Source organism: Monodon monoceros, unplaced genomic scaffold, assembly GCF_005190385.1.
Source record: "Monodon monoceros isolate NGI ecotype Baffin Bay Population unplaced genomic scaffold, NGI_Narwhal_1 Super_Scaffold_3, whole genome shotgun sequence".
Classification (NCBI taxonomy): domain Eukaryota; kingdom Metazoa; phylum Chordata; class Mammalia; order Artiodactyla; family Monodontidae; genus Monodon; species Monodon monoceros.
In genome coordinates this window covers 21,341,403-21,361,248 of record NW_021703780.1, presented here as the reverse complement: position 1 = coordinate 21,361,248, position 19,846 = coordinate 21,341,403, and the positions used below count along the sequence as shown (strand labels likewise).

Sequence of the window (19,846 nt, the reverse complement as noted above, 5' to 3'; positions counted from 1 at the left end):
TTCGTAGTTCAGGGCTTGCACACGGCACCGGTAGGAAAACCATGGTCTGTAACTTAGGTGAAGATTCCCAGACCCCTCCTAGCAGTAGTCCGGCTCATCTCACAGTGCCTTGGTATTTTCTGAGTGACTCAGGCCCCCACTCCATCATCTGGCCCTGTCATTTGGCCTGAGTGGGCTCTCTTGGACACTCATAATATAACCTTTTGATGAATTTCATCCTTTGGCCAAAGGTGAGAGGAGGCCATGGAATTAGCAAGTTGCATTTATTTGGAATGTAATAGGTTTTTGATTATCTGGGAACTGTGGTTATTGTGGATTTTTGGAAAACAAAGTTCATCACAAGCCAATCCTCACTAAAAAAGTCACTGGAGAAAGTCACAATTCCACTTGTAAAATCATTTTATTGGTATAAATATACATATGCATAAAATACCTTCAGCGTGTAATGTAAGTGAATATTTGTGAAATGTCTTAAAAAGTAGTAGTTTGATTTTTTTACAGGTGTCAAAGTATTCTCTCTTAATCACACGTTAAAAGCTAATATGCAGACAGAAATTAAAGGCCTTCAAAAAACACGATTATTCATAAAACCTCATTCCAGTCAACTATATACATTAATCTGGGCACATGGTAGAATCAGCCACGGGCCTTTCACTCGGTTCTTAACTTGCTTGTTGATGGTATCACAAAGGTCACCAGACCAAGTTAAAATGTACAATTCCACATCGGGAAGGAAGAAGTTCCCCATGGGAGAATGCAAAAACCATACCCAAGATCTAATATATATAATTTATACAAATTATTAGTGTGCTCTGTTAATATAATTACAGTGTGCAATTGCATACATCAAGAATAAATTGCTCTATCAAGTCAAGTGCAGATTTGACACAGGTACGTGCAGCAGTACCCCAGGGTCAGCTGGATGGTGTTACTTGTGAGTTTGTGTCCAGTTACTTTGTTTACCTCCCAAAACTCATCTTACAGGGCAAACTGTAGCTGCCTCAGAGAAATTCAAGTAGGGCCCATGGGATAATTGCTGGCATTCACTGAAGGCATATGAAGGAATGCATAGAAATCAAATGCTAAGGGTTGGGAGAAGATCAGACATGTGCTTTGATTACCGAGAGATGGATCTGTTTCAGTTTTGGTGAGGGGGGGTGGGGTGGGGAAGGACAAAGGAAAAAGCACCAAGAGAAGATGCTTAGGAAGTAGGAAGAGGTGTTGCCCTTGGCTCCTCTCTGATGGCCAGCAAACGCACCCCGCATGGTAAGACTTCTACGTGGGTGACCGTTACACAAAAATAAACTCTTTTTCTGCTTCTTCCCCAGAGTCACTGGATTTGCTGCCTTGCTGGCCATCTTTACTGGAGGACCACTGCTTTTGTTCTTGACACTCCTGGGCCTGCTGGCCCCAGCTTCTCCTGGACACTGAAACAGAAAGGAAAGGAAGTCATTATAGTTGATGAACAAGAAGATGCCAGTGGCCTGAGCAGTAATGGGGTGAGATGCAGGGGCCCTGAAGAGTGGGAGGGTTTGGGATGAACTTGCTCAAAAGCAACTTGCCAAGTACATTTCAAGACTCTAGACAGAAATTAGAAACAAACCAACAAAACAAAACAGAAAAACCCCAGTCTATGAGAGGGTGAGCCTCTCATAGATGTGGTTGACCATCTGAGGGCAAGGACCCCAGGAGGTGAGGGTGTGGATGGGAGCGAAGGGAGAGGCCAGGAAGGAGGAGCACTGAAGCCACTGTGCCCCAGGTGAGCTCCTCAGTCACAGCTGCCCCCTCATGCAGCACAGGAAGCAGAGCCCTGAGGTGGACCATTTAGGGTTGGCCATCCCTGCTTCAGGGACGGGATATAAGCAGAGGCCCTAGTAATCCTTGTCAGGGTTTTCTATGTCTTAGAAAACTTCAGTTTCACTCGCTAGGAAATGAATAGTCTTGTAGAGATGAATTAATACTGCCTATATTCAATCCTCTAGGAACCAGCCTCCAGGTAAAAGAGCTGCCATTTTTGTTGCCTGTTTTGATCACATATAAATATGAAGGATCTGCTGTGTCTCTACAAAGCAATGAGAGAACAATCACCGGACTGAGCCTTTGTGATGTGTCCTGCCAGGCACTCTGTTGTTCACAGCTACGGGGTAGGTTCCATAAAACTTGGAATTGGGATTTAACCCAAATCTTTCTCCAAAGCCCATGTTCTTTCCAACTAGATCATAGCTTCACTGCTACTATACCTTGGGAAAGGTTCAGATGCCACACTCCAGCATGACTGTTAAGGGTTATTAAATATTACTAACCAAGTCTATTGTAGAGACACCACTTAAGCTAAAAATACCAAACCCATGCACTTTGTGTGGCTTGAAAGAGTACAGCTACCTCACTACTCAGAAGTTTAAATGATCCAACCAGGAACATAGTCCTGGAAAAGCAAGAGGATTCATTTGATTCTTCTAACCATTTCGATGTTAGTATTATGCTAAAGAACTCATCTTGGCTAATTAAATGTTTACTCTGCTAAAGAATGGTGTTTCAGGAAGTGAAAGCTCATGAAACCTAATAGTCAAAATGCAAACATAATAAAGTACTTCTCCTGCCACTCCTGCTGTCAGGGCCAGATTCTGACCTCTAGACAATAAAAATTTAAGTTTCGTTAATTACATTAAATTGAAATTACTCAATTCTGAAAAGGATAAACTTTCAAATCTCACCATACAAGTAAGTAATTTTTAAAAATTTTTTGACTTCTTTTTACCCAACAGCTTTGAGCAAATTCTCAGATGGAGGGGAAAAGCAATGAAAAAATGATATGTATTGATTTTTATTTCTTAGCTTGCATTGGGTAAAAAAAATTAAATGTGTTTGTTTGGTCCTTTGAAAGTTGTTAACAAGCCAGGTTTTGGAAAAGTAAATAATTTTCTATAAATAGTTTGCCCTTTATCACAAAGCCAATTTGATAGTATTCAATAAGACTCAAAGTATTTAAGTTCTCAACTTGTGTATTATGAACAGGAGTTAATAGAGAAAATTTATAATATTTTCATCTTGAAATACTGTGCAATAAATAATCTAACCTCATAGTAGAGCATTACTAGTGAAAACTAGGAAATTTTATTCATTCATTTTAAAACTAAAATAGGTATTACTCAAAAATTTCCAACACTACAAGCTCTAAGGAAGAAATAAGTATGGTGATGCATTGCTCATTTGTCTTCAGAGCAAACATATTAGCTTTTATTCTTAGATTAAAACTTTTCATCCTTCCCAATATTTTAGGCTTCCTCGAAATCCCAGGTCTAATTGATGTTACATGATATGACATCAGACTACTCTCTAAAAATGGAGAAATTCATGCAATCAAATATGTTTCTGTCACAGATAAAAACCGAGAACCCTGGACCAGGGCTAAGTGAAACTGAGAGAAATCCAACACAGGAATCTTCCCTGCAAAAAGTAAGATTGTCCTTTAGCCTCCATCCAAGTGACACTAGTATTTGAGTCCTCCAGGGATGCGGGGTGGGCGGGGGGCAAGTTAACAGGCTGGTTTCTGAGTTGGTACCAGTCATGAAAGCAAACATTTTAATTTGTGCGACATAGTCACTGAGAGGAATAATAACATGCTCTTTCTGGGGGACTTCAAAGCCGTTCACTAGGGTGGTGCCATTATCTAAAAATTTATTCTAAAACTATTCACTGTCATTGATTTAACTCTACCAATTGTGAATGTGACAATGAGTCTAGTACCAGGCTGACATTTTCTTTGTATCATAGGTAGGCACCTTTCTTGGATAGGAAAACTGAGGCATGGTGAGATCAAGGAACTAGTTGCACAACTAACTTTGAGTTTGGAAGCCAGAGCACACAGTATTAGTCCAGATCACTAGCGCAAACAGCTTTGTGGGGGGTGTTCTTTGTCAAGCTTGTTTTCCAGCCTTTAGGCAGCATTATTTGATTGCATGCGATTAGGATGTTAATTACAATTATATTGAAGTAGGTTCAGTATTTCTGAATTTAGACTCTTAGGCAGCCTGCTTTAATGTGTGAATTCTTACATTAAAGAAGTGCAGTAAAACAATCTAATTTCTTTTATACTGTATTAAGTCAAGCATTAAAGTGCTGGAGCATCTCTATATATGTGTCTATACACATATTTATTACCGTTCCAGGTACCATTAAAATTATAAAAGATACTTGAGTAAGTAAACAGGCAATGTATTCAACACAGACACTCCATGTATATTCATATCCTGTCTACAGTGGCGATAACTGGCCTAGAGAGGCTCAAATGTGAAATCTGTCATTCTTGAAGATGCTCTGATTTTGCGTATATATGTATGCAAATACATATATATGGTAATTTTAAAGCTTCTGAAATGTGCATATAAATTCAGAATTAGAGATTCATATAAAAATTTGAGCTTTTCTTCATTTTAAGCTCCACTGACCTCCATATTTCCCAGGAGAAAACATGATGACCTTAAAATAATACTCAGTAGTCGGCCCTGGTTTTTTAATACTTTCTGGCAAGGGCCCAAAGTGCCAACCAACCATTAAATTTCTTTTGAAGAATTCACGTAGGGGTAGTAGAACCCAGATCTGGTGAAAAATGGGGAACAGAGCACTGGCTTACAGACAATAAGCCACAGCCAAATATTTGTTGGCTATAGGTTGAATTATGGAAGAAGCAAGTGATATATATAAAAGGAATCTCACAATAAGATGGCCTGTACAAATAGAATACATTACAATGCATACAAAGCCAAAACCAACTATTTTCTTCAAGAAAATAGGACATACTCTAATGAAAACATCACAGCTTATGAGTAAACGTAGCGAGGAAATGATATGAAATGCATATCACTTGATGCAGTTACAAGTACTTCCAGGAAAAGAAAGTAAGCATTTTACCTGTCACATCAATATTAAAATAGCCACACAATTAAAACATAATAATCATGATAAAAATAGGTAGCATGCTTTGAGAACAATAGCCTCTGTTTCACGCATACATGATTTAGGAAAATAAGAAAGCTATTTTAGCATAAACAAAGCTGTTCTTAAAGAAAAGTACACACCGTGGTTTAACAGAATTGCTCTGCTGAATGCTATTTGTTAACCAGGAAACTATTCAGAAAGACTGCTACGCAGTTCTCAGGGGTGAAGACAAGTGCTGGGAATCGGCACTAACAAAACAGGATTAAAATATTATACATAAAATTACTTTAATTGAAGCTCCCGTAAAAATTACATTTTTGGTTTCCTGTCCATAGTTCAAGAAATCAAGGCAGCAAAGCAAATCAAGATGGTCCTATTTAATTCCATCAAAATTTGATGCAGCCCATCACAAAGAGGTCATGAAAAAATCAGAGAGACACAGAATTTCTTGCCTAAGATTTGGCTTATCTCTGGCTTCATCTTAGTTTAACTCAGAGCCTCGCTGGCTGATCCATGTGGTACGTGGCAGGCGGGCTCCTCGTCTGTGTGTTGTATAAAGTGCTCTAGTGGCCTCTTGAAGAAGGAACATTACTTTGTATCAAGGGTGCTTTGTTACTAACAAGTGATATGAGTCAACTGATGCAACAGTTCAAATGTAAATTTCCAAAATCTAGAAACATCTATGTAACCTTGGGTGTCCTTATCAAAAGAGGCACTATATAGAGACAGAGCTTCTGATTTCATATACTCTAAGAATTAATTCTCTCCAGAAAATGTGTCTTAGGTGTTCATTTATGTAATTTTTCTGTGACTTGAAGACAACAGATTTTCTTAGAAAAATCTCTTGCAGGGAAAAGAGTTACTGTAATCGTGTGTCTATGAACACACCTACCACAAAGGAAGTACTTTAAAAGTGAAGGACCAAGCTGGTTGGTTTCCTCTAGGGCAAGTGCTACTCGGCCCAGACAGAATGGTCCATGCGTATCTACAGACTACGGACTTCGCTTTATGTGGTGGGCATGTCCTTAACTCCACCCTGTCATGTGGCTAGGGTGCGCCGGGCCACCAGGCAAGTCAGAGTACATGGCTCATCCAACAGTACTGGCCAAGAAGGCTGATTCCAAATGCTGTTGCTCGTGGGGGGCTGGTAGATGTTTTCTTTGTTGTTTTTGTGTTTAAATCTGCCGAGGAAAGTCCTCAAAGACAATAGTTCCTACTTGAGAAATCATAACTCACTGGGCTACTAAACTAAGCTCTAAGGTGGGAGAGGTTTATCATCAGTAATCAAGTGCTAAAGTTTGAGAATGGTTTAGCCTTTTAAAGTAAAGGGAAATTATCCCTATTATAAGGTCACTGCCAGTGCCCTTCCCTCTTGAGGGATGTGGGGTTATGGCTAGACTGCGTGGCTGTGGGCACTTTATCCTTGGAGCCAAGACACTCATATGTTAACCTCTGATAGTTTTACAGAAAGAAAGAAAAGCCTTCTTCTAAGGGAAAAAGTCCCTTAAGGAAATTTCACATACCAGAATTTTATATTCTTTTTCTTTTATGATACTAAAATTTCCTTTAAAAGACTTTTCAAGTCATATTTATAAAAAGTTATTAACCAGGGAGATGATGACTACTCACAGAAAAGCCATTTCCTCTCTGAATCAGCAGTGCTTGTTCTAAAATTTCCCATTGGAGACGAAAGCTGATTTAAAATCTGTCTCCTTTTTCTCTCCTGGGACTGTCCTCACCTGAAAATAACTTTACAGAATTTACTACAGTGTCAAACGGCAGAGAGACGTTATTGAGTAACTGCTGTAAAAGAGTATAAATTGTTCCTAGAGGTTGAAAAGTTAATTGGTACTTTTCCTTTCTTACTAAAGGGTCATAAAATGTCTGCTAAAAGATCACGTGCATCCTTCCCTAAAAGAGTGTAAGGTAAGGTGTTAGACCAACATTCTCTAAAGGGTAAACTGTGCTACTTTAAGAATTTCTGACCCCATCCCAGTTGAAATCTAAGAGAAGAGTAAAGAGAGAAAGGGAGAGAATAGGAGACATGACCCTGAATATAAAAATAAACCTCCACGATCACAGAAATTTGAAAGGACAAGTCACCATACTCCAAAGTAACTTGATCCTCCTCATAAGAATTTCTAAATTTAGATTTTTTAAGTCAGTACTTTTTGCCCCCAATGGAAGGACCATCCTGTTGCCATTTAGAAAAAAAAAAAAAAAAACAGTTTATGAATAATCCCTGACCCAGTCCCAGGATAGAAGTTACTCAATTAAAGTTTGTTTTTGTTAGTGCCAGTTCATAAGCTTCGGGACAGTGAGGGATGATAATTGAAGACTCTAACCATTTGTTGGCTGTGACCTCCTGTGCCCAATTGCATTCACTTCCTCTTCTGCAATGGTGGAGTACAGTTTTGAAGGTCTTTTCCCTCTACTGGAAGGCTTGCCACTGTCATGATCTGAATGCCTTTTGTAATAATCTCCTCTTTGCACTAAGGAAAAGGGATTCATTTTACCCTTTGTAGTAGCAAATAACATCATGTTGACATTAATATTAAAAAATATTAATATATAAAACTTAAATATCAGCTTACCCACCCCACTTAAGATTCAAGGAACCTCCAGTGTTGGTCCTGAACAGATATACCATTATCTACAGAATTCAACAGCCAACATTATGGAAATGTCGTGCAAAATGAGGTGAGCACTGAGTCTGCCCCCAAAAGATACTAATAAAAAGGCCCCCGCATTACCATTTCGATCCCAAGATGGATTAACGAAAGTCACATTCACTATGGAATAATCCAGAAGAATCACAGCCATTTACCTGTTTCAGAAATGAGTTGGGCACGCTAGTCCAAAGGGAGGCACAGAACAAGGAAATGAAGTAACCAGCATGAATAATGTACGAGAAAATAGGAATGAGCACAGCAGGAACATTTTTCTAAAGAAAAAGAGAGGGCTCACAAGGGCTCTCCTTCCTGGGCCAGCTTAGTGGACAAGCTGAAAAATAAACTGAAGTCAAAATATTACCACCTCAGACATTTACAGACCGTGCTCAGACCTCACCTAGATTTTCAGTCCAATTCCAGTATCAAGCGACACCATCAGAATGATCTCGGTGACTAACTTATCCTGGATGCCAGAGGGGAAAGCAACGGTCTCCCCAGCTCTACAGTCTTTAGCTGGAAAGATGGGGTCACAAACCATCCATAGTATTTGCTGCTGGGGGGAGTGAGGAAGGGAATCAAACATCCATCCCTGAAGCTATGAAATGTTTGAGAAGCAACTCATTCATTCCTAAGTTCCTGGGGAAAGAACACCTGAACTTTTCAAAGCAGCAACGGGCACACGAGCAGCATCCAGTATTTCACCCACTTCGTTAACTAGAGGCTCCATGGCACGTGCTGTTACTCACGAGGCTGGTGGGTGACTCTAGGCCTTGTCTGATCATATAGCCAGGCGTCTTAGAAAACATCATTTTTCAAAAATGTTAAGCAATTATTTCTTGTTCAACCTTCTCCCCCTTTCTTTTTAATCCTTCCATATTTCCAATGGCTTTTTGATGAGGTGAGCATTCCTACTTACCCCTACCACCCCTCCATGCCTCCCCATTTCTCTCCAACAAAATTCTCTCAGGCATTTTCAAAGCTTCCTTATAAGTAAAGATGCAAAGTCAGCAGTTGCAAAAAGAAGGGCAAATGAGGGGTGGGGCTGTGTGGTGTGAGTGGTCCTATCAGGGACACTCGCTGGCTCCAGTCTCTCTGACCTGGCACCACCGAAGTTTCCTCTTCCTACACCAAGACTTCCAAAGACCGTGGCTGTAATACCAAGCCCTGTATTTATTGATTACCCCGTGTGAAATGACTATAGGTGTCAGCCATTGTTCATGGCTTTAGTTTCTCTGACAGAAGTGGTTTGTCAGCTTTGGTCAAAAACCCCACCTTTTTAAATTTATAGCCAATAGGTGAGTGAAGCTTGTACCCACCAAGTAAATCTGCAGAATGGAGATGAGAAAGCAGGCTGTGTTATTTTTCATTCGACTCCCAATTAACAAAGACAGTACTCACAAACACTTTCTATTAACTTCAACCCAAGTCCATCATGAATAAAAGAAAATGGCCCAAGGGAGGAAGATGTCAGAGCGGTCAAAGAATTCTAAAGCATCAAACAATAAAATAAAACCAAGCAACTCCAAACCACACTGAGAGCTATCTGGACATGGGTGACGATGGCTCTAGAATTTCTTTATAGGTGGGGCTTAGAGATGGCAATTACATTACACTTTATGAAGGACAGAACCCTAAAGGCAACTGTGCATTGAACAGAATGGGAGGAGTGGGGGAAAGACCTGCTGGCGTGCGGAAGACACCCCGAACACACCTTGCCTCCACTGATACCGACATTTGATCTGATTCTGGGAGATGAGATTCAAGTCCTAGGACTACCTTGTTCTGCTCCCACCTCAGCAAATTAGAAGGAACACACTGGTGCCATGATGCGCTGAGAGCATCCATGCAGATGACACACTTCTGAGAATGAGGCTCATCTGACCTCACGACTGAGCGAGCTAACAAGCCACAGGGTCTCCCAGGCCTGTGTGAGCCGCTCCTGAACCATAGCAACGGTGACTGACAAGGTGATTGACAACCAGGGGGAGCTCTTCTGAGCAGTGATGGGACCTAGAAACCTACAGGTAGCAACCAAATGAGTCACGAAACAATGTGTGTGCACTTCTAATACACTGGGAGTCAGTTCAGGAGCATCTAGAGATTATTATTACAAAGAACTTTGGGCTGAGTGTCTCCGTTACGCTTTTATTCCCTGTATATGGTCCTCCTTTAAGACCCAGTGTCACCAACAATGTTGAATCAAGTTTCTGAACAAAGTACTGCACTGGTTCCAAAATTTAATCCAAGGGACGCTGAGCTGACCGACAAACTCTAGGATATAAGTTGAGTCAAAGATTAATTCCTTCCGCTTGAAATGACTCTCCTTGCGGAGAGCTCACTCAGAGAAAAAATGTCTTACCTTCCCGGGAAAACGTCCTGGGACTGGGCTGTGGGCTGCCCTGGCTCTCTCTCTCCTTGTCCGAAGGAACCTTTTTCAGGACAGGCGGAAGAAGAGCGACTTTAGGGGAATCCGGGCTGGATGGAGAGTCTGGGATGTCCTCTACGGAGACACAAAGACATGAATCAACCTGTCTCACAAACTGGATTCCTAAAGCTATAAACTGGGTTAATCTTTAAAAACAAATGACTAATAATCTTTTAAAAAGCAGCAGAGAATTTTTCTGGACAAAAACTAGCTTCATAGCTCAGTGAAGTAACAGACAATAGGGAGAAAAATAATGAAAACTTATGAAGAGTTAAAATCTGCAGATGTGAATATCTTGCAGATAGCATTTCAATTTCAGAATTTCAGTGAGCTGGTATTTGAAAATTAGACTGTAAGTGAACTAAATACTCCCTCTGCCTCAAACACAAAGGCTATTTGATTCTCTTAAAATACGTGACAGTTATAACCCATTGCCTTTACCTGTTGTCAAATCCAGTAAAATGGCCACCATATGTACATAACATATATTTGCGCTTTCAGGAGTGGAGGTGCACGTACCTACATACACATACTGAGATCAGTAAGAATAACTTAGAATCATGGACTCTGAGAACCAGAAAGGACTGTGGTGAGCACTGTACAACTGGAGAGATTGAATGACCTGCTAAGCTAAAAAGATGGCAAAATAGGTAGGATTAGAACTCTCGGCTCTTAATTCTAAAGGCTGTCCTGTTTCAGTCTAATTGAAAGGATTAACTGCATTGCACTCCTTTCTCTGCTCTATCACCAGCAAAGTAATTCTCAGTTTGGTGTGTGTGTGGGCCGGGCTGTGGTATACACAGACGGTGGGGCTGTGTGCCCATGACATGCTCTTTACAAAAACAGCCCCATAGTTTGCCAAGCCCTGTTCTAAACCCTAAATATTTCACAGGCTATGGAATTAAAAACACAGCAACTTATGCGTTCCCTATCTGTAGCCCTCATCCTTAAACTGTGGCCTTCTGAAGGGTCGGAGCACCAGGACACAGCTTTCAGAAAGCTACACCAAGCCCTGTCAAGGGCTCAGCACCCCACGAGGCTGCTTTATCCATCCTGCCTCCGAGCTGTAGCCCTGAGCGCAAGGACAGTCCCTGAGTGGGTGACCTCAGCGCTGAATGAAGGCACCCTTCAGCCTTTGTCACTCTGGCAGGTTTCTCACGGCCCCTCCCACACACACGCCTCCTCCAGGTTCACCAGCCGCCCTGGAAACCAGCTGTGGAGGCCCGGTCGTGATGTCACTTCCTGACCAGCAAAACCCTTACCAGGCCGCGAGGCGGTTCTCGGTTTCTGCGGGATGGTGGGCCGCACCGACAGGCTGGGTTTGGGGGACTGCAGGAGGGGCTTCGGGCTGGTGGGCCTGCTGGAAAAGCTCCGGGACCTGGAGCCCGCCTCCACCTTGAGCTCTGCTTTGGTGTTCTTTTCTGGTGTTCCCAAACCGAAGCGGTTCTCTGGATGCACTTTAGGCACTTTTACAATGAAAATGAGTACAAAAAGCACTTTACTGTAAAATTCAAAGGTGAAAGAAACCAGTCCTTTGAAGGTAGAAGTCTGGTGCAAACTGCTATAATGGTTTCTTGTCATTTCTCATCAGCTATTTTATTTAATTGAAGTATAGTTGACTTACAATATTATATTCGTTTCATGTGTACAACATAGTGACTCAATACTTTTATAGATTATACTCCATATAGCGTATTATAAAATATTGGCCATATTCCCTGTGCTGTACATTACAGCCCTGCATCTTATCTTGTACCTAGCAGTCTATACCTCTTAATCCCTATCTTGCCCCTCCTCCCACCCCTCACCCCACTGGTAACCACTAGTTTCTTTTCTGTATCTGTCATCAAAGATATTTTAGAACAGGAACATGCTATTCTAGCATGTTTTTAGAATCAGAACATGCTGGTGAAAGACAAAAATTCTTGCTAGAAAAGTGGTGAATTTGGTGGTGCTCTTCCGATCACCCTTGACTATTCCAGAGAAGACAAGCCTCATATTTAATAGGGTACATGTCCGTACGAGTGTACAGGGGGGAGAGCAGGCCTCAATCCATTTGAAGCCATCAGATCTTCCTTAGATCTGGCACAAGGTACAGGTCTAACCAACTGCAGGTGCCTCCGTTGTGGAGCACAAGCAGGCTGCAGGTCCTGGGAGAGGAGCGCTGTGCTGATGCCCAGAACCTCAAGTCTAGTGAGAACCACTCCAAGAGCATCAGCTCATGCCCCGCCTCCATAGCTTTTGCTGCCATAATTATCCAGATAAGAGGCAAAAAAAAAAAGCCAGTTGAATATGAGTTTTAGTCCAGCTCTTACCTTATGAAGATGCTAAAGCCAAACACAAGAACGTCAAACAGTAAAATGAGGTAATTTCTGCACAATTTACAAGTTACTCGCCAGTGTGCATCTAAAGTATCTTACTCTCTTTCTGCACCTGAAAGGTCCGAGGGTCAAAGAAAATCGGATATTCAGGAATATTCAAGCTGAAAGAAAAGAGCATCCCCTCATGTCAGTTAAAGGGCCTCCTCCCATATACCATGTATGGCCTATTTTTAAATCATCAGTAAAACAGAAACAGATTCATAGATACAGGAAACAAGCAGGTGGATTCCAGAGAAGAAATGGGTAGAGGGATGAGTGAAATTAGGTGAGGGAGATTAAGAGGTCCAAACTTCCAGGGACAAAATAAATGAGTCACAAGGATGAAACGTACAGTATGGGGAATACAGTCAGTGATTTTGGTATAACTTTGTACAGTGACAGATGGTACTTGACTTATCATGGTGATCATTTTGTAATAGAAATATCAAATCACGGTGGTGTGCACCTGGAACTAACACAGTGTTGTAGGTCAATTATACTTCCGTAATTAATTAATTAATTCATCAGCCATGATGAACAGAACAAGGAAATGAAGTAACCAGCATGAATAACGTACACATGCCCACAGTTTAGGAGTTCTTCTCAATGAAGTCTCTTCCCTTTAGGAAACAGGGAAAGGTGCCCTGCCCAGGTGCCAGGCTACTATGGTGGGAGGTGTCGGGCAGGTGAAGGGCTGTGGTCTTTTAGGTGAAAGCTGAGAACATGTAACACAGAGGCCCATCCTTGCTCTCCATCTTTATTTGCCTTCTGTCAATCACATTTGATGCATGGAATCAGACCGTGTTTTTCTTAAGGGGGTGACGGCAATGGCCTGACTTACCTGCCCCACCTCCATCCAACCATTCTGTGCTGCTCAAGGCCAGGCTGGAAGAATCCTGGGAGACGGCATCATTTCCAAGTTTCTAAAAAATTCAAGTGCCCCGCCCCAAAAGTGCATAGTTTTTTAAAGTGTAAGAAAAAGAACAAAGCAGATAATAACTGGCAACAAATAATGGCTCCTTAACTCTACTGTCATTACACTGACTGTGTCCGACCTCCCCATCTCCCTGAGGCTCTGCTGCTGGGACAAAACCATGAGAGACATGCTCTGTTCTGTGTTTACAATCAGGGCTCTGGGGTCCAAGGTGTGGCCAGTTCCCTCAGGATGCTCCCCATGGACAGAGGGGCGGGGCCAGAGGGAGCCAGTGGGCGTGGTGCCGTCTCTTGTTTTTCTGATTGAACACCTAGGCGGGCTCTGCAGCCCCTGATGCTCCACGTGATGGGGGCACTGATACTCTAATTGTTTCCAGGACCCTCTCCAGATTGGGTTCCACTGATCTAAAAGCAGTGGAAACCTTCCCAACCTCAGTGTACAAAATAGGTAGGAAGGGGCCTGAAATGGGCAGGGTCTTCCCTGCCACTGAGGCAGAAGCACTAGACACACGTCTATAGTTTAGGAGGCAAGTATAAATAGGTCTGAATTAATTTTTTTTAAATCTGCAGGTGGGAGGAGTTTATGATGGCAAAGACAAGGAAGGTGAGATGGCGAGGGAGGAATCAGCCTCTGCTTTATGGGGCAGGAAGTCCGCAAGAGCGTGAGGCATTTAGATACAAAAAAGATATGAAAAAACAAAAAGGCTAGCGCTTGCTCAGTGATACCCGAGAACCCTACTGGCAGAGATGACCCACACCTGCCTCCCGTCTAAAAAACAAAAAAAGCGGGGCGGGTGGACCAGGAGGCATGAAGATTCCTAAGACAGTTTGAGCTTCGGCCTGCTGGTTCCTGCTCAACTCACGCTTCTGACAAACCTAAAAAGCAAGTATCTGCTGCCAGTTCCGAGCTTTAAATTGTTTCCGATGATACAGGAGAGATGATCTCAAACACAGTTGAGATCTGCCTCGTTACAATCTGCCACAGCCGCGCATCCGCCGGGAGTGCCAGCTGTGTCAGGAGGGAGCAGGGAGCATGGCAGGAGTGCCGAGGAATTTCTCAGCGAGCCTATGCAAGTTCCACTTTCACTAGTGGTGGTTACTGAGGTCTCAGAGGAAGTGTGTACACAAGTACCACAGCGAGAACGGCACGTTATTTGACATCATTATGGAAAAGTGACCCCAAGGAAGGGAAGCCCCGTGCCAGGGGCAGCACGTGGAGCCCTCTGAGCCCGGACGCAGGTCCGCAGGGCCAGGGGCTAACCATGAACTGCCAGCCAAAACCAGCAGGGGGCGCTTTACTCCCCCCCAACCCCCAAGCCGTCTAGAGGCTGGGCCAAACCGGTCCTCAGATGCAGAATGCCTGACCTAGCCTTTTATAGCTTCTTAGAAGGCAGGGGCATGGGTATCCAAGCTCAGATAAAAATGATAAAGTGGAGTATTTAAACAGGGCCAGGAATGAAGAGAAGTTAAATTTGTGCCCTGAGCGCCTTGCTTAAGGAGAAACTGCCTTTTAGGCTCATGCAAGTGCAGGGCTGGCATCTGAGAGTAAGGGCCTCCTTAAATTTTATACCCTGGGCGCCTCACTTGCCTACATTTAAAATCTAATCCTAGGAGTTGTTTTCACTTTTTCCTTCCAGGCTTTCTGAGGTAGTTATAAATCCCCAAAATGCCTGTGCGGAATGAGGATGAAATAACCTGATGTCAGTTGTCTCTGAGTGCAGGCAGCTGACGAGGTGGCCCCAGAAGAAACGATGTGGCCGCTAAGCTTTCAATACCTGTTACTCTCCTTTGTTAATAAATAATAAACACCACTTTCATTTTCACAGTTCTTTCTGTGAAAATATATGTATTTTTTAATAAATACATGTTAAAAGTAAGTAGTGTAAAGAGAATTACTCCAGACGAAAGTGAAGGCTATATATATACATTCACACACATATATATAATATATATATATATTTTTTATATATATATTTATCATAGTATATTCACTTCTGGTGCTTATGTTGCTAACTTTATAGGGAACACAGTCATGGAATTTTAGGGGAAAATATTCTAAAACTCATTTTCAGAACACGTTCTCATTATTTTATAGTTCTGACAGAACACCCTTAACTGGTTCCAATTTTAAATACTAAGGATTTTTATTCTTGTTTTAATAGACACTAGATGGTGCTCAAAGATCATTAGTATAAGTCTTGAACAAATTAAACCTTAAGAATTTTGTCACTTGGAGCCAGTTTATCGAATCCAAAGCACCTGGAAAAAAACCCTCCAACACTTCTCATCTTTCTACCAGAAGGCTGCTATTCATCAATGGAAACAGTGATAAAAATAAACCGCTCATTAGTGAGAACAGCACATCCCTTGTTGTAAGGAAAGTCTATGAAACAGATTAAAATGTAAACATTTCCTTGGGTGTGTGACTCACCAATGATGTGGTCACAGTGTTCAGAATTCTGACCAGTGAGGCCACAACACGCCTCCCATGTTAACAGAGTGTAGTTTCAGCCCCTCAGCTCTTCTCTGCGGCCTAATGAGTGAGTGAGGAGGGGTGTGTAACTAGAAAATTGCTAGATAATGATGGTGCTGGTGGAAGAACTACGGTGAACAGCTGTAAAATCATGCGGGGTGCAGGATTTAATGAAAAAATAATCAGTTGTTTAGAAGTAATATAAAACAGCCCTGCATGTCCTGGTAAACAGTTAACCATTTACTTTCTGAAAATCAAGGGTTCACTGGGATGAACTGTCTTATTCTGATTCAAATAAAAATCGATGTGCAATTTTCCCTTCATTGGAGAACCCAGTTTTACAAACATAAAAGAGCTCAGGATAGTACACAGAAACCAAAACCTGGGTTAAACATATTAATCTTCGTGATCACAATAAGGATACAGTCCTCAAGTAGCTGCAGGAAAAAATAGAGGTAAAGGGAGGGAAAAAAAAATACGCAACTTATATTTTAAAAAGTTCAAAAGTAAGTAATGCATTAAGTCAGACTTTGGGGGGACTCAGCAATTTTTAAATGATAAAGTGCTTCTTCATAGCAATAGACAACATATCTCAATGGTCAAGTATTCAATTAATTCTAACAGAATACTTTGACTTTTAAACCTGGAATTTAGCAAGGAACTTTCAGGTTTGGAAAAGGACATAAATTCTGAAATAACTGAAAAACAGATCTCCCTTGATATAACTAGAATCTGGTTTCAATAATTTTATTTGCCTCTCTCAGCTCTCCTATCTCCAATCACCCTCAGGTCTCCGTTTGGATTCAACAGACAGTCTTTCCCCAGAGTGGGTCATGTCCCTGGCATAGCTGTCACATGTTTCTATGACACGCACAGGAGCACCTGAGCAGGTGAGACAAGGCCCGTGGACCTTCAGCCACTGCCTGGCCTTCCTGGGCTGAGGCTCTCCTGGAGAGCGTGACCCTCATGCCAGTGGGAAAACATGGGAAGACCAGGCCCTCTGGTCTGTGTTCCGGGTTCTTTAGGAAAAAGTCATGTTTTCGGATTTTTATTTAACCCACAGGTTATTTTTCTGTACCTGTCTTGCCCATAAAAACCGAGTGGAGACAAAAACGACAAAGGCAACCAAGTCAAAACAGACCCTCCTCCCTTACCTTCAGTGAGCAAGCAGCCTTGGCTTTCATCTCCTGCTTGGCCTTCATCTCCGCCAGCAGCCCGCTGCCCATCATTTGGACCCTGTACCTTCGCCCTCCTTGGGGGCTGCCCTTGCTCTCACTCCGGTCCACCTTCCCCACGTCTTCCCCTTGACTTTCTTCTAGGGAGTCAGGTGTTTTGATCTCCTCTACCCGATCAGCACTGCCATTGTGCTCGGCTGGCTTCGTGTCCTTCCTGGGTGTGTCCACAGCTGGACTTCTGACTCCTGCCTTTGGAGAGGAGAGTTCTTCTGTCATCAAGACCGTTGGTGACCGCTCAGGTTTGGTCCGGGGTTTGATTAAGTTGAGAAAGCCACTTTTCCGAAAGTCTCGCTTTTTCTTCTCGTCTCCTCCTTCACTAAGCTCATGGGACTCTGAGCCTCTTGCTGACCCTCTCCTGTGATTCAAAAGAACAAATCCTGTTGGGTTTACTGTAATTAAAGTTCCAGCAAGAATCAGTCAAAATAGAAACAGGGAGATTGCTGCTTATACGGCAACCATTCTGAAGCATTTAAAAAAAAGTTGACTTTGGAAATAGGAATGTTGAATATCATCATATCCACACAAATCAACAATGGGAATCGATGTGACTGGGAGGACTGAGAGCAGAGTGGAGTTTATGTTTAAATGCTCCAGAGAGCTTCCAGAAAAGGTGGCTCCATCCAAGACATAGGTGGGCGATGGACTGCCTTATTTAATTTGGCGGGCACTGGAAGGGCCAGATTTCCCCTTAAGCCCCTAAAATCCTTCCCTGGTCATTAGATAACATCTGAAATCCCGCCCTAAGTGCTCAAACCAAGATCCGGATCCCTGCTTAAAATGTAATACCACTGAAAGAGGCAACAACATGAAAAAGCGGACAGTAAGCTTTGGTAGAGGTTTGTCAGGAAATGGATGGGGAGAAAGTGTAAATGATGTGGGTTGAGTGGGAGGTATCATCACTGCCTTTCACTTAAAGCTGGAAGGATGAATACCCGTTTAGCTCCTTGAGTCCCGGGGAAAATTCCAGTAAGGGATTGAAAAAAAAAAAAAAAAAGGCATAAGCCCCAGAGGGGAGAAAAGGCAAAAACAAGAGTTCGGAAGCCACAATAGTTAGGAGTGAAAACTTATTAATCTGGGAAAGCTGACCTCGAAAGCATTAGTAGGGGAGGCCCTGAAGCAAATGGATTTCAGGTGAAGGGGAGCAGAATGTACCACCCCGAAGTATGCCTCTTCGGTACAGGATTATTTGAGGCTGATTATTTTTAAGGAACAGCAGACACAGGAGAAGCTCTGAAAACAGAGTAGTTACCCTTCTGTAAGAGAAATTTACATTTCTAAGGAAAATCTCCATTTGTAAGGGTGTATTCCTTTCAGTACCAGGAAAAATAGAATCACTAAATCCCTAGAAATGTATCATGGAGAAGGTAGGGACTTAAACCTGCATAACGACCTTACCCTTGTTTATCTGGTTCAGGATAACCTCCCCAAACTGTCCCCAACCTCATCTTTCTTCTGTCTTTAGCTGAAGATGGTATTTAAGGTGGTAGTGTGGGCCATTTCAGGGAATTATTGTTTCCCTTGGGATCTCCCATGTATTCAGGGGGTATACATATTAATAAACTCCGTGAAACAAGAATAATAGAAAAATGTGATAGCATAAGTGGAAGACTCAAGGTTGGAAGATAAGACTGAGGAAATCGCACAGAAAGTTGATGGGGGGAGACTAAGAAAAAGAATGAAGAAATAGAAGAGAAACAGTTAAAAAAAAACAAAACTAGTGGGTTAATAGAGGAAACAATAATGGGAGTTTAAGAAAAAGAATATAGAGCAAAAGCAAAGAAATTTTTATTTATATATATATGTATATATGTATATATGTATATATATATATATATATTTTTTTTTTTTTTTTTTTTTTTTTTTTTTGCGGTACGCGGGCCTCTCACTGTTGTGGCCTCTCCTGTTGCGGAGCACAGGCTCCGGACGCGCAGGCTCAGCGGCCATGGCTCGCGGGCCCAGCCGCTCCGCGGCATGTGGGATCTTCCTGGACTGGGGCACGAACCCTTGTCCCCTGCATCGGCAGGCGGACTCTCAACCACTGTGCCACCAGGGAAGCCCAAAAGCAAAGAAATTTAGAAGAAATAATTCACGAAAAACTCCAGAACCAAAGAATATAAATTAGTGCCTAGCAAATGGGTTTCAACAAAACAAAATCAAAAAACCCACACAGAGGATATCATCATAAAATGTCAATATACCAGGAGCAGAAAGAAGATCCCAAATACTTCCTGAGAAGAGGAAAAAAAGAACAAGCCACAAACAAAGGATCAGGACTCAAAATGACACTGGATTCTTAGAGCAACTAGAAGCTTGAGGATACTGGGACCAGGTTTTCAAAATTCTAAAGAAAAATGGATTCCAATCTAGAGTTCTATACCTAGTCACACTATTTAGCAAAATGCAAGACATATGCATTTCAGAAACTCACTTCCCGTGCTTCCTTTCTCAGCAAGCAAACCGAGGAGGTGCTGCACCAAACAGAGAGTGAAGTAATAAGGAAGACGACGACCGGGCCAAAGGAAACAGGAAAGACACAGGAATGAGCGAGGGGAGGCCCCCAGCAGACAGCGAAGGGACATCCCAGGAGGACAGCAGGGGACGAGGCCTACAGGTCACCCTGGGGCGATCAGAGAGCAGTGAAGGATGTGCCCAGGAAGATGAAACTGAGAAGACTTGAGGAAATTTATACCTCTACTGGAGACTTAGGAGATATGTCAGAGAGAGGAATACAGAAAACTAAGCAAATGCAAAAGGAGACAATTGTTAACTCCAGGGAGAATAAAAAGTTGTATAGCAGATGAACCTTTTTG

The 19,846-nt window shown here is 42.3% G+C and overlaps 1 protein-coding gene and 1 long non-coding RNA gene across 8 annotated transcripts in view; one reads left to right on the top strand and one right to left on the bottom strand.

Moving 5' to 3' along the window:
• Positions 1-387: 387 nt before the first annotated feature.
• The window catches only part of CARMIL1 (capping protein regulator and myosin 1 linker 1), a 435,866-nt gene continuing 416,407 nt past the window's right edge, over positions 388-19,846 (bottom strand). For 2 of the 7 annotated variants that reach the window (XM_029242720.1, XM_029242722.1), the window contains 6 exons: positions 16,956-17,391; positions 13,237-13,318; positions 11,298-11,501; positions 9,970-10,110; positions 7,284-7,430; positions 1,291-1,427 (listed from right to left, as the gene is read on the bottom strand). In XM_029242720.1, coding sequence (XP_029098553.1) covers positions 1,291-1,427; positions 7,284-7,430; positions 9,970-10,110; positions 11,298-11,501; positions 13,237-13,318; positions 16,956-17,391 — 1,147 coding nt within the window. Of the gene's footprint in view, positions 1,428-7,283; positions 7,431-9,969; positions 10,111-11,297; positions 11,502-11,620; positions 12,518-13,236; positions 13,319-16,955; positions 17,392-19,846 lie in introns of those variants that run through there. The other 5 variants (XM_029242718.1, XM_029242721.1, XM_029242717.1 and 2 more) reach the window with 4 other exon arrangements.
• On the top strand, positions 1,335-3,485 carry LOC114907257. The gene is made up of 3 exons (XR_003796706.1): positions 1,335-1,499; positions 1,983-2,144; positions 3,382-3,485. It is a non-coding gene; the product is annotated as an uncharacterized LOC114907257 (long non-coding RNA).